This window comes from Balaenoptera borealis, assembly GCF_965194805.1.
Source record: "Balaenoptera borealis genome assembly, chromosome: 5".
Classification (NCBI taxonomy): Eukaryota; Metazoa; Chordata; class Mammalia; order Artiodactyla; family Balaenopteridae; genus Balaenoptera; species Balaenoptera borealis.
In genome coordinates this window covers 59,064,044-59,081,524 of record NC_138862.1, presented here as the reverse complement: position 1 = coordinate 59,081,524, position 17,481 = coordinate 59,064,044, and the positions used below count along the sequence as shown (strand labels likewise).

General features: G+C 37.6%; 1 protein-coding gene across 1 annotated transcript in view; it reads left to right on the top strand.

The window, feature by feature from the left end:
- Positions 1 to 17,481, top strand: part of SLC9C1 (solute carrier family 9 member C1) — a 100,495-nt gene that overhangs the window by 58,261 nt on the left and 24,753 nt on the right. The window contains exons 13-15 of the mRNA XM_082394810.1: positions 4,212 to 4,306; positions 7,611 to 7,730; positions 16,377 to 16,572. Coding sequence (XP_082250936.1) covers positions 4,212 to 4,306; positions 7,611 to 7,730; positions 16,377 to 16,572 — 411 coding nt within the window. The remainder of the gene's footprint in view (positions 1 to 4,211; positions 4,307 to 7,610; positions 7,731 to 16,376; positions 16,573 to 17,481) is intronic.

The following is a 17,481-nucleotide window of genomic DNA, read 5'->3' as shown; positions in this document are numbered from 1 at the left end:
TTTTGTGGTTTCCAGTCTTACATTTAGGTCTTTAATTTTGAATTTATTTTGGTATATGATGTGAGAAAATGTTGTAATCTCATTCTCCTACATGTAGCTGTCCAGCTTTCCCAGCATCTCTTACTAAAGAGACTGTCTTTTTCCATTGTAAATTCTTGCCTCCTTTGTCATAGATTAATTGACCATAGGTGCATGGGTTTATTTCTGGGCTCTCTATCCTGTTCCATTGATCTACGTGTCTGTTTTTGTGCCAGTACTATACTAAAAAAAATTAAAATTAAAAAGATTAAATTATTGGCTAAAATTATACTGAAAAGTTTCTCCCTTGCTTAAGACATCTTGGTTATGCTCACCTGCACAGCTTAATAGATTGTTTACAAAGGCAAAGGGAAGTTTGGCATTGTCTTAGGAATCTGCTTGACTGCAAAAAGAAAAGGACAAAAAGAAAAAGAAATCCACTCAAGTTAGCTTAAGTAAAAGGTGTTTTATTTTGAGGAACGTGGAATTTCACAGATCCCAATGGCAGAAATTACAGCTGAGCTCTACCACCAGATGCGTTAGGCAGTCAGTTCCATGACACTGCCTATCTCTGGACCAAACCAGTTTTTCCCGAAAGAATACCACCAAGTCCACTAGCAACTGCAGGTATAGGTTAGTATGTTTTCATATCAAATCTTGGGTAAAAATTAAAGAAATTCTGTAGCACAGCAGCATATAGGACTCTGTGAGGAAATGCTAATAGCCTAGTTACCATTTTCTATCCAGGTCAGAATCTTGACCAGTTGCCATGACTCATCCTCTCAAAATGTTCATGTTGGGCCTTCCTCACTGCCTGTGGAACTGTCATGCATTTCTCAGCTGTTCCATGCATATAGGATTCTGCTTGCTCAGTCTAACTTGGGAAATGGAAGATCTTTAGGGTATGATTATTCCCTCCTCAGCAGTAGTCCTGGCAGACAAGCTGAGTCTCAAAGACAGCTTTCCAAGGACCTAAATAACTTCTTTAAGCAATTGAGGCAGTGCCATGAAGGGTGAACTTATGCCCATATCATGCTTTGTTCCACCAGCAGATTTTATGAGAGCATGTCTTTGAGTCACTTCCAGATTTTTAATTTATTTCAGGAAAATATAGTATTCAGGAACCCTTAAAATCAATGCAGGAGACTCCATTTTGAGTCTTGCTTTTATTATTAATATGATATGTGACTCAGAACATATTCTTTTAAGTTGTTATTCTCCCCATCTGTAAAAGGGGAAATTATGCTACCTGAATGACCTCTTAGATTCCTTCCACTCATGATAGCTTATGTTTTCTGCAATATATACTTCCTGTACCTTTTTGATCTATTGCCTTAAATGTTTTTTTTTTTTCTACTATTATACCTTCGTTGATTTTGTGCTGTGTGTTAGGTCTTAATCCAGAAATCCTATTTTTCAAAGTATATTGGATCTCTCTGTTCTATTCTCCAGATCTTCATCTCACCTCGTACATTTTTAGTCTTTCTTTGTTCTAGACATATTTTCACGTGTATCTTAGCTTGTTGATTTGATTTCTGCAATCTCAATGCTAATGTTCACTGTTCCCAACAGTATTAATTGGTTATTGCAGTTTTCAAAGCTCTGAGAGTTTTTATTTAAATCTCAGCCAGCTCTTGTTAACGGGAGCAATATCTCCTCCCCTACTGTATGTTAGAAGAGGGGGACTTCCCTAATGGTCCAGTGGTTAAGACTCCACGCTCCCAATGCAGGGGGCCCAGGTTTGATCCCTGGTCAGGGAACTAGATCCCGCATGCATGCCGCAACTAAAGATCCCTCATGCCATAAGGAAGAACCCACACGCGGCAACGATGATTCTGCGTGAGGCAACTAAGACCCAGAGAAGACAAATAAATTAATTAACTAATTAAAAAAAAGAAAGAAGAGGAAGCACAGCATGGTAAGACAGTGGCACAGGAGAGCAGCACAACATAATGGGGGAAAAGAGAGGCAGGCTTTAAATTCAGAAAGAACTGAGTTTCCAATGTGATCTTGAGAAAACTGCTGAACTCCCTGAGGAGCCTCATCTTTCTCATCTATGCAGATTCGTATACCTTCCTCATAAAGCTGTTGCAAGAATTAAATAATTTTCTGTAAAACATGAATTATTATGTTAATTCAATAGTATATTAGAGGGCTTCCCTGGTGGCGCAGTGGTTGAGAGTCTGCCTGCCAATGCATGGGTCACGGGTTCGAGCCCTGGTCTGGGAAGATCCCACATGCCGCGGAGCAACTAGGCCCGTGAGCCACAACTACTGAGCCTGCGCATCTGGAGCCTGTGCTCCGCAACAAGAGAGGCCGCGACAGTGAGAGGCCCGCGCACCGCGATGAAGAGTGGCCCCCGCTCGCCACAACTAGAGAAAGCCCTCGCACAGGAACGAAGACCCAACACAGCCATAAATAAATAAATAAATAAATAAATAAAAAGAAAAAGGACATTCTTATTAAAAAAAAAAAATAGTATATTAGAGAGCTCAGAGATGGCAGTTATTGTTAGGAATCAACCATTCTCTAAATTCTTCTTACATTTTGCTGTGAAGGATCATTTAAGAGTTAACATTTTTCTAGTATCTAACTGCTTTGTCATTTGTGTCACTAAGCTTTCATGAGCTCCATATGACTTTCAGCTTTCTTATTTTCCCCACAAACTACAGTGTTTAGCTTTGAGGATACTGAAAATATTTTAATTTTACATTATTTTGCAAGTATTTTAATGAAGTTTAAGGAGAAAATGATACTCTATTGAATTCCTTTCATTACTGACAAATAACCTTTTGACCTTTCATCCTTAAATTTAGTTCTGTCCCTTTGTAGGATCCCCCAAGAGCAAAACCATGTTTCAATGTCCGTAAATAATTGTGCATAGGGACTTCCCTGGTGGCGCAGTGGTTAAGAATCCACCTGCCATTGCAGGGGACATGGGTTCGAGCCCTGGTCCAGGAAGATCCCACATGCCGCGGAGCAACTAAGCCCGTGTGCCGCAACTACTGAGCCTGTGCTCTAAGGCCCGTGAGCCACAAGTACTGAGTCTATGTGCCACAGCTACTGAAGCCCGCGTGGCTAGATCCCGTGCTCCGCAACAAGAGAAGCCACCGCAATGAGAAGCCCGTGCGCCACAACAAAGAGTAGCCCCAGCTCGCCACAACTAGGGAAAGCCTGCGCACAGCAATGAAGAACCAATGCAGCCAAAAATAATAATAATAAATAAATTTTTTTAAAAATAAAAATAAAAATAATTGTGCAGACAGAATGTCTTCTATGGAACCAGGAATCTTCAGTCATATCACACATCCCAATTTAGGAAGTTGATTCTCAACAATGTTTAGCACACTGAAGCCAAGTTGGGCTCTCAGTATATGGACTGAATGAATGAATGTCTGTGTTCTGCACCACAGGAGCAGTTCATTTCATGCTGGGAATAGATTGGAGACAAGAGAGCTCTGTTGTCAAAATATTTGGGGAAGTGGAATTAAATAAAGATATAAATCAGAATCCCTTACTGTAGAATTTCTCAGAGTCTTTAATATTCTAATATAAACTTTTATATTTATATCAACTTTTAAGATGGGGATAGTTTGCAACAGTTCCCACACTTATTTGGCCACAGAACTCCACTTATTTTTGAAAACCTAATTAACATCTAGAGGAACCTAGTTTCCTGCATAACCATTTTTTAAAAAATTATTTATTTATTTATTTTTGGCTGTGTTGGGTCTTCGTTTCTGTGTGAGGGCTTTCTCTAGTTGCGGCAAGCGGGGCCCACTCTTCATCGCGGTGCGCGGGCCTCTCACTATCGCGGCCTCTCTTGTTGCGGAGCACAGGCTCCAGACGCGCAGGCTCAGTAGTTGTGGCTCACGGGCCTAGTTGCTCCGCGGCATGTGGGATCTTCCCAGACCAGGGCTCGAACCCGTGTCCCCTGCATTGGCAGGCAGATTCTCAACCACTGCGCCACCAGGGAAGCCCTGCATAACCATTTTCATTCCACCCAAAACTCAGACCTACCTTCTGCACTAACCTCACGGTCTGGACTCCATAGAAAGATTTTTTTTATATAAAGATACTAGATTATTTGGGGATTTTGACTTCTTTCTCACAGATTATTCTTCCATAAAGAAAATAATATATTGTCCCTGTTACCCATATTATAGAATGATTTGATTCAACATTTCTTTTAGGCAAGCTACCAGAGACAATACAGGAATGAGACTCTGTCCCAGAGTGCAGTCCAGGTGCTGGTAGGTGCAGCAGGAAGCTTTGGTGAGAAAGGAGAGTAAGTATATTTTCAGGAGAAAGCTTCCATCCTAAGCCACTGCATTTAGGAAATTGTGCAAATGAGTTTCTCGCTTTTGTCCGGTAACTTGAGATCATGCAGTATTATGTGTGCAAGCCACTGCCTGCTCTCCAGCCCACAACCAGGCCAAATCACCTGCTTCCAGTTTCCCAAACTTGCTCCACTCATTCACACCTCTGTGCATTTGAACCAGTTGCTGCTTCTGACTGAGATGCTCTTCCCTTTCTCTTTTTGCCCACCCCTGCAAAGCTAAGCTGTGGTAAACCACACCTCCTTCTAGGCTACTCAGATACCTCACTGAGGTCAAAGACTTCCTTAGTCCTTCCAGGCACATCTTCCCAGTGAACATCCTCTCCTGATATACTCGTAATGATTTCTTTAGATGCAAGCCTCTAGAGTCAGCAATGAGTTCCTCAAAGTCAGCATGCTAAGGAGTACCCTCAGATCATCCCCTGTGGAGTGGAAGGATGAAGGATGTCTGATTGGGCAGAGGGATGAGTTAAACTGCAGTGCAGTTGCGACAGTGACCACCCAAAACCCAGACATACCTTCTTGTTCTAGATCTCACTTCTGGTACCACGGACACCAAAATTTCCTGCTCAAGTGCTCCTAAGCTTATTTCTAGGATTGCTTGGGCCTTTTCCCTTATGTCATGATCTTACAAGCAAACTGAGCCCTTGGTGTGCACCCCTCAAAACCTAAGACATGTGCCGGCCTGGTGTCCACTCACATGCACCGGCTTGAGGTACAGTGAGAGATAAAGCTGCGTGTGGGGAGAGAAGCAGCCAGACACTGGAGCACGCTCTCACTGCAGTGTGAGTACAGATTTTCAAAGAGTCTAAGAGTTTTAATTTCAAGCCTAGCCATGCAAATCATTATGACATTATCTTTCCATATATGGTACAAGTCCTCCACCTGCCCTCTGGCTCTAGGGCCCTCAGATGCTTAGGGGACCTGAGAGGTGTTAGTGAAGTAGAGGGAGAAGGCTGGGCAGATGTGATCAATTTAAAACAATATGATTCATACTTTAAAGACAGATGCACTATGTACAGCGGAAGTTTTTAAATGAATGAACAAATGACATGCTGAAAAGTAGTATCACTGCATTGTCCAGGAGAGGTTAACATATGTAGGATACATGTAAAACAGTACCTATATAGAGCAATTCAGCCCACCTCCTTGATTTTTCCTCTAAAAACCCACGAAGGCAGAAGCAACGTATGCCTCTGAGGACCCAGAGTAAATGGGTTTAAGGTTTGAAAGGACTCAGAGTGCGCAACAAAGGCAAATTTTGAAACGTTTATTACATTTTCATTCATACATGCAAGAGATAAATATTGAACACTAATGTGTGCAAAACTATATGCCAGCACTGGGGAATATCAAAATCAGTGAAATGGTGTTCAGATCAGAGGAGAACTTTCTCTTAACTACACTTGTGCTCAGTGCTTGCTGCTTTGCTGTGTTGCCTTGGAGTTGATTTCACCATCGGCTGATCATTCCTATCCATAGCCCCACCTGTTGGGGTACCCTGCAGCAAAAAACAAGTCTAAAGATAACAACAGTAGGGGGTTAAATAGAGGTACCAGGACCTGTGCTAAGTGCCTGCGTAATTGCCTAAGAAGCAATACTTTGAATATAGCTTATATTTATTGTTTTGTGTCAGACACAGTTTTAAACATATTACATGTATTACCCATTCAATGTCATAAAAATCCTATAAGTGCTATTATTATCTTTATTTTGCAGGTGGGGAAAGTGGGGCACAGAGTGATTAAATAATTTACCCAGGGTTATTTAACTAATGAATTATAGAGCATGGATTCAAAGCTATCCTACCTCACTATCCAGTTAGAGAGATCATACTCTTTTCCTAAATCAGGTCTAAACAGTGAACATGTTGATATAAAATAGGAACTCAGGAGCCTGAAAAACACAAGAATTTGGCCTGTAAAATATCACACACATTGATATCACAGAATTTTAGGATTCATAGGAACTTGTGAAATGATCAAGTCTTAGCTTAGACATTAATTCCTTCAGGAAGGTTTCCTGATTCCCCAAGACTATATTCAACACCCCTCTTTGTGGGTCCAGAGTGTCCTCTTATTGTCTCTGCAGAACACTTAACTACACTTAACTGCAACTGTTGTTTGCATGTTTTACTCCACTAGTCTTCTGGATTCTTGAGGGCAGAGACCAGTATTTATGGTTTACCCCATGCATTTATCAAGCATAAAAGGTGCTTGATCAAATATTTTAAAAATCAGAAATGAATCAAGTCATATATACATTCATGATTTTCCGTGTAATTACCACATTATTATATTGAATCACAGAGAACGGAATAACTTCCTTCTTTTTAATTATATCAGTAACCCTGTAACAGAGAAATTGACCAAATTTTAGGGTGAGACCATCATAATCCATAGGAAGAACAAGGTCCACCTTTGAACTTGTCACCAATGCCCTTCCATTAAGCTGCATTTTAAGGTAGGGCCTCAGATCCAGGGATGGAACCCCATCCTCCTTCTGATGAAGACAATGTAAGTATCTGGTCAGCAGCAGGTAAGTTCCTCATAAAACCAAGGGAATTTGCTGAGCGAGACCAAATGATAGCACATAGATCTGAACTGTCTCAACAAAAAACCCAGAAGAAACCTACAGGCAACTTGGGGCAAATGTCTTTTGGGGGTTTATGAGCACTAACTTCTCCAAGTAACCATTTTTACTCTTTCACTTCATCACTTGTATTTTCCCCATAAACTCCCTGATTACTTGCCCAGAAAGTGCAAGAAAAGAGATGAGCGAATGTGTGAGTTGGGCTGGATGCCTCATATATGCTTTGTCATTTAAGTTTCCCAGGCTGACATAAGTACTTTTACTTCCATTCTGAGAGCAAACAGGTTAATGAGGTAATTTGTTCACTGCCACCCAGATAATGGAGGATCAAACACAAAAATCCACATATATTTGAATCCCAAATATTTGAATCATGGTATGCTTTCTTTCCCTGAAACTTGACTTCTCTATTTTGAACCATTTATCTCCATTTTTTTTTTTACTCTCTGTTTAATGATGAGCCCCACAATCTAACTTCATAATTATATATTCACCTTTATCTACATCTTCATGACTTGGACCTATGCCCATGAAAGTGTCTCATTTCCTGTCGTCACTGGACAAAATAGTTTTCCTGACTCCTGATAATACTGCATTAAACTTATCTCAAAACTTTTAAAATATGTTTAAAGGTTCTTCTTTTTTTTTTTTTTTTTTTTAGATATATGAGTGCTGAGACAATAAAGAATTATTCTGAAAGCAAAAAAATTCTTCTCTTTACTAGAAAAGTATTGCTCAATTGGGTGTACAATACGAAAAAGGAAAAAGGGATCCCATCAAGGTAAGTGCTTTTAAACCTTACTAGAAATGCTATTATAATCATTTGAAATTTCCTTTTATTTATTTTTAAAAATTTATATCCTGACTACTTTGTAAAATATTTTGAGTTGGTTTACAACTAAATTACTTATATACATACAAAAAGTTACTTAAAGAAAAAAAGATATAGTGTAATAACTTTTATTATAGAGGTAAATTTCATACAAGATTAAACATTAACCATTTTTAAGTGTACCATTCAGGGTTATTTAGTATATTCACGTTGGGCAACCATCTCCTCTGTCAAATTCCACAGCATTTTCATTGCCCCAAATGTAAATCTAGTACCCATTAAGCAGTCACTCCCCATTCTCTCTTCCCCCCAGCTCCTGGATAGCACTAGTCTGCTTTCTGTCTCTATGAATTTACCTATTCCAAATGTATTATATAGATAGAATCATACAACATACAGCCTTCGGTTTCTGGATTCTTTTTTTTTTTAACATCTTTATTGGAGTATAATTGCTTTACAATGGTGTGTTAGTTTCTGCTTTCTAAAGAAGTGAATCAGCTATACCTATATATATATCCCCATATCTCTTCCCTCTTGCGTCTCCCTCCCTTCCACCCTCCCTATCCCACCCTGGAAGCAAACTAAGTGTCCATCGACAGATGAATGGATAAAGAAGATGTGGCACATATATACAATGGAATATTACTCAGCTATAAAAGGAAACGAAATTGAGTTATTTGTAGTGAGGTGGATGGACCTAGAGTCTGTCATACAGGGTGAAGTAAGTCAGTTTCTGGACTCTTTCACTCAGCATAATGTTTCTTCCACATTGTAGCATGTATCTGTAGCATAAGTTCATCTACTTTGTAGCATGTATGAATACTTTATTTCTTCTTATGGCTGAATAATAGTCCATTGTACAGACGTGCTGTATTTTCTTTATCCATTAATCGGTTGATGGGTATTTGAGTTGTTCTCACCTTTTGGCTATTGTAAACAGTGCTGCTATGAACATTTATGTACATGTATTTGTTTGAATTCCTGCTTTCCATCTTTTGGGTATGCACCTACGAGTAAAACTGCTGGATCATATGAAAATAAAATTTATTTAATTTAATTAATTTATTTAATTTCTTGAGGAAACACCAAATTGTTTTCCACATCTGCTAGATAATTATGAAATCAGGAAATGTGAGTCCATCCATTTTACTTTTCTTTTTCAAGATTGGTATAGCTATTCAGGGTTCCTTGCAATTCCATATGAATTTTAGGATTAGCTTGTCTATTTATGCACATAAAAAATGTCATTGAGATTTTCATAGGGATTACATTTAGTTTGCAAATTGCTTTGAGTAGTATTACTGTCTTAAAATATTAAACTTTTTGATTCATGAACATGGGATGTCTTTTCATTTATTTAGATCTTCTTTAATTCCTGTTAGGAATGTCTTATAGTTTTCAGTGTACATGTCTTTGGTAAAATTTAATCCTAAGTATTTTTATGCTATTTCAAATAAAATTGTGTTCCTGATTTCATTTTTGTAGTGTTTGTTTATTTCTAGTGTATAGAAATACAAGTTATTTCTGTAAATTGATCTTGTATCTTGAAGCTTTGCTGAATTCATTTATTAGCTCTAGTTGCTTTTTGTGAATTCTCTAGGATTTTCTGTATTTAAGAGCATATCACCTAGGGATAGAGATAATTTTACTTTTTCCTTTCCAACTGGGATGTCTTTTATTTCTTTTCTTAGATTCAAGCGAGGTCTCCCTCTTCTCAATAGGAGTATCAGTAAATACCAATGGATATTTTTGTACTATGGTTCTTTTAAAGCCTTCAATAGTGACTTAAGCTACAACTTTCTGAGTACTTATTTCTGTTGATGTAACAAAGAAATGGAGATTTGAAAAACTAGGATTTATAGTCAATCTACCTTTTAGGCTGTCTCTTACGTATCATTCATCTCACAGTAGCTAGTACAGATTCTGGAGTCAGATGGCTTAGTTTAGAATCCTAGTCTTTATCATTTATTAGCTGGATAAGTTTTACAGGTCTCAGTTTTCTCATTTGAAAAATGGATAAAGTAATATCTATGTCATATTCTGGAGACTGATATATGTAAAGCATTTGGCAAAATAACTGGCACATAGTAGGTACTAGTATATGCTAGTTGGGTTCACCTCTGCCTACATTATGGGATTGTTGTAAAGATTACATAAATAGCGTGTGTAGAAGCACTTAGTCCAGAAACTAGCACTAAGTAAGCACTTAAATGTTAGCATTTATTACTAAGTGCTAAATAAAAATTGAGTTCTCTAACCAGTGGACGAAGTCACTATCAAAGATGAACAAACACAGAAGGAAGCAAATAATCGTAAGAGTGAATCAGCAGAAATAACAGCAGCAGATTTATATCCCTAAGACTTCAGTTATTAAAATTATCCAATATGGACTATAAGTATTAATGAAATGTTGAAATTAGTAAGTGATGGAATCACAAACATGAACAAGACCAATCACCAAAAGAAGATTTATATAATGAAAATGAAAAAATATATAATTTATATATAAATTATATAACATGGAAAATATATATAATAGTTTCTACCACCTTTTCATTGCTTCCAAGGTAATTACCCAGGTCAGGTCTCAACACAGCTGGAGGGGGAAATATAGTGGCTGCTTCAGGAGACTACAACTTGTCAGCTGACGGAACTACAGGACCTGGCATCAGCAAATACTAGTAGAACATATAAGGGGATGGATCTTGAGTATATGGGACCAGAGGGCTGCAACATAAGGCCAGATTGGGGAGAAATTTATTGGCACAGAGGTCTTATCCATGATAATTCAGGATTCAGCATTCTATCTAAGACATTTGGAACTGGTGCTATTATATTCCTGAGATGGTTCTTTGAAGCTTGACCAGGCCAATAACCTACAATAAATGAAGTGCAGATGATAAAATTGGAATATTTAACTAGATTTATTATATTAGAATGAAGAACCAACCTCATGATCTTGTTCCCTGGGAAAGAATGGAGGATATTTCCCTTCACCAAGGCAACAGTGAGAAACTCAATGATAGATGTCCTCTGCAGGACATGGTTAACCATCATTAAGCCTGCTGTGGAACTGGTCTCCCTAGTATCAAAAGGAAATGGGAATGGCAGAAGAGAGATGGCAACACTTAAATGTCAGAGGCAAGGTGGGCATACTTTATTTTGTGGACAGCAAACCTGGAGTAGCAATCAGAGTGTTTGACCTAAGGATGGGTAACAAATATTGTATATTAAAAGACAATATAGACAAACAGTTAACTATGGTATTACTTGACTTTTCTAAAGATAGAAAGGGAGAGCTGTTGAGCAAAGAGATGAAGTCAATTACTGCAAGATAGCTAAGTCAATTCTCAGAACCAGAGTCCTTGAGAAAGAACTGCAACAACACCACAAATATGTAGGATAAATATTTCCTCAATCTTCTCTCAAATGGGCATTTAATCATTTTACCAGAGTTCCTGTGCATTGGGAAAAGAAAATACTCAGACTCTTTTAGGACTTTGGGTTATGGCATTTTAAATGATACTGATACCAAAGGCTTGAAATACTATTGTGTTCCTCAAGTTAAACTGGGAGCTTTTAGGCCAGATAATTTATGGAGTTTCTGACCCAGTCTGTCTCATAGAAGTCCACCAGGTCCACTGTGTGGTTATTTCCCTAAGTCCCTAAGTGTATAATTGGGATGAATATACTTAGTGTCTAGCTGAACACTCACATTGTCTTGTTGACCTATATTGTAAGAATCATGGCAGAAATGGCCAAGTGACCAAGTTGAACCCTTGGCCAAAATAGTAATAAGAAGCAATATAGCATTCCAGGAGGAGTTTAAAAACTAACACCAACATTAAAGATTTAAAGGAATTGTAAGTAATTCCCATCATATCCCCTTTAATTTATCTATCTGACATAAACAAGTCAGATTATAGTCAATTATCAATTTAAGCAAAAGGTAATCTCAAGTGTAATGCTGTGCCAGATGTGATTTTATTGCTGGAAGAAATTTTAAAAAGCAGTCTGTGCTCTCATCCAAGATGGTGGCACTGAGGCTCCTGAACTCAATTCCTTCCATGGACACACCAAATCTACAGCTAAACATGGATGAGTTCTCCTTGAAAGAAATCCAGAAACTATCTGAGCAACTCCTACACATCAGGCTAATGAGAAAATACCTACTTTGAAAGAGGTAGGAAAGGCTGAGACACACTTTCACCATAAAACTCACCCCCTGGCACAGACATACAATCGGAAGGGAACACACAGCTCCCAGTCTCTCCCGAGAAGCAAAGGGTTTGAGCCCAATATCTAGCACCCCAACTTTTAAGACTTCACCCTAGGGGATGGGCCCCCAAAATACCTAGTTCTGAAATCTAATGAGGCTTATAACCACAAAATACACAAGACTAGAGCAGACAAAGAAACAGTTCTTAATAGGTTCATGAGGATGTTGTCTCCTTGGAAGGAGCTTGTGCAAAATTTGGCACCCTGGCTTTTGTGGCTGCCACACAAAGACACACCTCTTGATTGCCTGGCTCTAGTGGCCAAGGGGGCTTGTATTTTAGGACCCACAGGACAGAGAAACACTTCTTAATGGGCTACAGCCCCAGGGCTCAGTGCAGATGGAGCAGATAGAAATACCCATCTCCCAGTCTTTCCCTGAAAGAAGTCTATTTGCATACCTCAAAAGCTGCTACCTGAGGAGTCCAGTTCCAATCAGCTTGCATCTAGGTGATGAATGATACTCTCCACAATGGGACACAAACAGGTCTTGGCACATCCTCAACTACTGGGAGCCACTAAGTGCAAATAAGGCAGCAAATAAGACAATCACAAAGGTTTGAGAGACAACCAAGAGCTCAGGCTAGGCTGAATGATAAGTTTTATCTACACAAGACCACTCCATCAAGACTGAAAGAGGTGGCTGTTTTTATCTAACATGCAGAAACTAACACAGAGCATGAAGGAAAATGAAGAAACAGAGGAATATGTTCCAAACAAAAGAACAGAATAAACCTCCAGAAACACCTTAATGAAATTTAGATAAGTGATTTATCACTTAAAGAGATTTGTTAGAGTGATTTATCTGTTAGAGAGATCAAAGATGCTCACTAGGGTCAGAAGAAGAATGTATAAACAAAGGGAAAAATTTAACAAAGAGATAAAAAATATAAAAATGTCCCAAACAGAAATCACAGAGCTGAAGAATAACTGAGCTGAAACATTCAATAGAGGGGTTTAACAGCAGACTAAATCAAGCAGAAAAAAGGATAAGCAAACTGAAAGACAAGGCAGCAGAATTCATCCAATCTGAGGGGGAAAAAAAAGAATGAAAAAGAGTGAAGATAGCTTAAATGACTCATGGGACACCATCAGGTGGACCAGTACTTACATTATAGGGGTCCCAGAAGGAGAAGAGAGAAAGAAAGGGGCAGCAAACTTATTCAAAGAAATAATGGCTGGAAACTTTCTTTACATAGGGAAAGAAACAGACATCCAGATCCAGGAAACTCAGAAATTTCCAAATATGATTAATCCAAAGAGACCCACACCGAGACACATTAGGTAATTAAATTGTCAAAAGATAAAGACAAGGAGAGAATATTAAAAGCAGCAAGAGATAAACAATTTGTTATATACAAGGGACACATACACACCAATAGGGCTATCAGCATATTTTTCAGCAGAAGCTTTGTAGGTCAGAAGAGAGTAGCATGATATACTCAAAGTACTGAAAGAAAAAAAAAAAAAAAAAAAACTACCAACCCAGAATTCTCTACCAAGCAAAATTGTTCAGAATTGAAGAAGAGATAATGAGTTTTTCCAGGCAAGCAAAAGCTGAGGAATTCAGCACCCTCAAGACCAGTCTTACAAGAAATGTTAAAATGGACTAAAGTCCCTTTCAAGCTAAAATGAAAGGGAATTTATTAATAACAGGAAAACATATCAAAGTATAAATTTCATAAGTAAATAAATATATAGTAAAATTCAGAGTACTCTAATGTTGTAATAATGGTGAGTAAGTCACTTATAAATCTCGTATGAAGGTTAAAAGACAGAAGTACTAAAAATAACTACAATAATTTGTTAACAGATACACAAGGTAAAAAGATGTAAATTGTAACATAAAAAACATAAAATGTGGAGGGGAGGAGTAAAAATGTAAAGATTTTAGTATGCATTCAAAGTTAAGTTTATCTTAAAATAGTCTGTTATAAATATAAATATGTTTTATGTAAGCCTCATGGTAACCACAAAGCAAAAAACAATAGTAGATACACAAAAGATAAAGAGAAAGGAATCTAAGAATACCACTACTGAAAATCATCAGTAGATAAGTATGGATTTACTATTGCCATTTGATAATTGTTTTCTTGCTACTTTATAGTTCTTTGTTCATTTCACATTCTCTTATCTCTTAAATTGATGCAGCCACTATGGAAAACAGTATGGAGTCTCCTCAAAAAATTAAAAATGGAACTACCACATGACCTAGCAATCCCACTTCTGAGCATATATCCCAAAGAAATAAAAACAAGATATCGAAGAGATATTTGCACTCCCATTTCACAGTAGCATTATTCACAATAGTTAAGATATAAAAATAACCTAAGCATCCATCAATGGATGAATGGATAAAGAAAATACAATGGAGTATTATTCAACCATGAGAAAGAAGGAATTCCTGCATTTGTGACAATATGGTTGGATCTTGAGAGCATTATGCTAAGTATAAGCCAGACTGAGAAAGACAAATACTGCATGGTATCACTTATATGTTAACTCTAAAAGTAAGTAAAATGAAAAAAATGAAATGAAATAAAATAATAGATTTTAAAAAGTCAACTCATAGGGACTTCCCTGGTGGTAGAGTGGTTAAGAATCCGTCTGCCAGTGCAGGGGACATGGGTTCAAGCCGTGGTCCAGGAAGATCCCACATGCTGTGGAGCAACTAAGCCCGTGTGCCACAACTACTGAGCCTGCGTGCTGCAACTACTGAAGCCTGCGTGCCTAGACCCCATGCTCCGCAACAAGAGAAGCCACCACAATGAGAATCCCATGCACCGCAACAAAGAGTAACCCCTGCTCGCCACAACTAGAGAAAGCCCGCGCACAGCAACAAAGACCCAACACAGCCAAAAATAAATTCATTCATTCATTCATTAAAAAAAAAATAGTCAACTCATAGAAACAGAGAGTAGAAACCAGAGCTGAGGGTTTGGGGAAATAGGGATCTGTAAAAGGTTACAAACTTTCAGCTATAAGGTGAATAATGCCTGAAGATCTAATGTAAGACATGGTGACTATAATTGAGAACACTGTACTTTATAACTGAAATTTGCTAGAGAGTAGAACTTAAATGGTCACACCCCCAAAAAAGACTTATGTGAGGTGATGGATGTGTTAATCAACTAGATGGGGGGAATCCTTTCACAATGTATATGTATATACATTGTATTGTACATATACATGTATATATGATGTACACTTTCAATATCTACAATTTTTTATGTCAGTTATACCTCAATATGGCTGCATTATTTTAAAAATAGAGAGAAAAAAAAAACAGTCTGGAGAGAGGGCTGAGAAGGGCAGAGGCAGTGTTACCATAAACTTAACAAAACTTACACTCCATGGCTCCTCCCTCACACTGGCACTGCCTGAGGCCTTGGAGGATTTTTGCAATTTGATGACAGCATCATATATGTATTCATAATTTCATCTTCTTTTCCTTAAATAGGGCTCCAAATTGTAAAATTTCAGGTCCTGCGTAACACGGATCTACCTCTAAGAATAGCAAAGTAATCCAGCACTTACCCACTCTTCAGTCAATAATTGATTAATAATTTCATTTGAGTTTTAGCAATAATAATACATTATTATACTAGTTGAATAATTTTAAAATAAAATTAAAAATACATTAAGTAAATCCTCTCACCCACCATTCTACTGTCTAGCATACTCGGTTTAAAAATAATTTTTCAAAGCATGTATGTTAATTTAAAGTTTTTGATAAAATGCAACCTAAACTGTTCCACTACCACACATGCTGGGATTTGTTCCAGATTATATGCCTTGACAAGGAAAAATGCTCATGATCCATTGCTAAGAGAAAAAAAAAAAAAGGTTACAGAACAATATGCATGATATAATTCCTTTTGTATTTATAAATATGATTATATAAACAAAAATATTGGAAAAATATTCAAACTGGTAATAGTAGCCATCTCTGAGAAGTGGAATTATTAGAAGGTGGGAGAGATTTGTTTTTTGTTTTTTTTTTAATATTTCCAGTTTGAATTATCCCTGTCTCATGATCTGAAGTATTTCTACTAAAAGTATAAGTAAAAATGAATGGGAGGTGAGGAAAGTGAGAAAGAAAGAGGGGAAACCAGCCTGAAGACATTTAGCAGAGGAAGAAATTAAAGGAAAGTATCTGAAGTAGGATGCCAGAAAGTGTATGGTAGTGACAACTACTTCTCAGAATTAAGCTGGGCTTTGTAGCTATTGATGATTAGAACAGAACTGAGCATATATTGAAATTAATTCAGTGTAATTATTTTATCAGATATAACTATCTCTTTTTTTTTTTTTTTACAGACATTGCTTTCTTCGTGTATGCCATAAAATAGTATTTACTGATGAATTTGAGTATGTCGGATACCTTGTGATACTAATGAATATGTTTCCTATTATAATTTCTTGGATATCTGTGCTAAACGATATATATGAGCTTGAATTAACATATGCTAACTACTCTTTTCTTGCATTTTATATTATGGAGGCACTACTTAAGGTAAGCTAAAATGTGATTTTGTGTGTGTGTGTGTGTGATATGTCTAACAGGGAGATTTCCTAATTTCATTTTCCACCACTAGCTACAGACAGTTTTCCAAAGGAGTGTATAAAATTCTCCCTCACTCCTCAAACAAATCTATTTTTTAAAGGTGATTTTAGGGTGACAATAGAAAATATTCATACTTTAAGGATTGATTTTGTATTTGCAAATTTTTAATTAGTGTGTGTCAAAGGGATGCAGAGTGAGTTACAAAGGTATTGGCAAAGTTCTTTAACCTAGCAGAGAGGTCAGCACCTGGATGTTCATTTTATTATTATTTTTTTAATGGAAGATATTTTCTTTCTTTCTTTCTTTCTCTTTCTTTCTTTCTTTCTTTCTTTCTTTCTTTCTTTCTTTCTTTCTTTCTTTCTTTCTTTCTTTCTTCTTTCTTTCTTTTCTTTCCTTATTTTTGGCTACTTTGGGTCTTCATTGCTGTGCACCAGCTTTCTCTAGTTGTGGCGAGCAGGGGCTACTCTTTGTTGCGGTGCGCGGGCTTCTCATTGCGGTGGCTTCTCTTGTTGCGGAGCACGGGCTCTAGGTACACAGGCTTCAGTACTTGTGGCATGTGGGCTCAGTAGTTGTGGGCATGGGTTTAGTTGCTCCACGGCATGTGGGACCTTCCCGGACCAGGGCTTGAACCTGTGTCCCCTGAATTGGCAGGTGGATTCTTAACCACTGCGCCACTAGGGAAGTCCCATTTTACTGTTTTTATACTGGATAGATAAACAGATGGATAAGTAGATTGATAGAAATTCATTTATACTTGAAAAACATTTCATAATTTGATTTTTTAAATCCAGTATAAAGGTAGCTGTTAAATGATGGAAATGTATTGATGGGTCCACAAACTGGTAATAGTATTGTGTC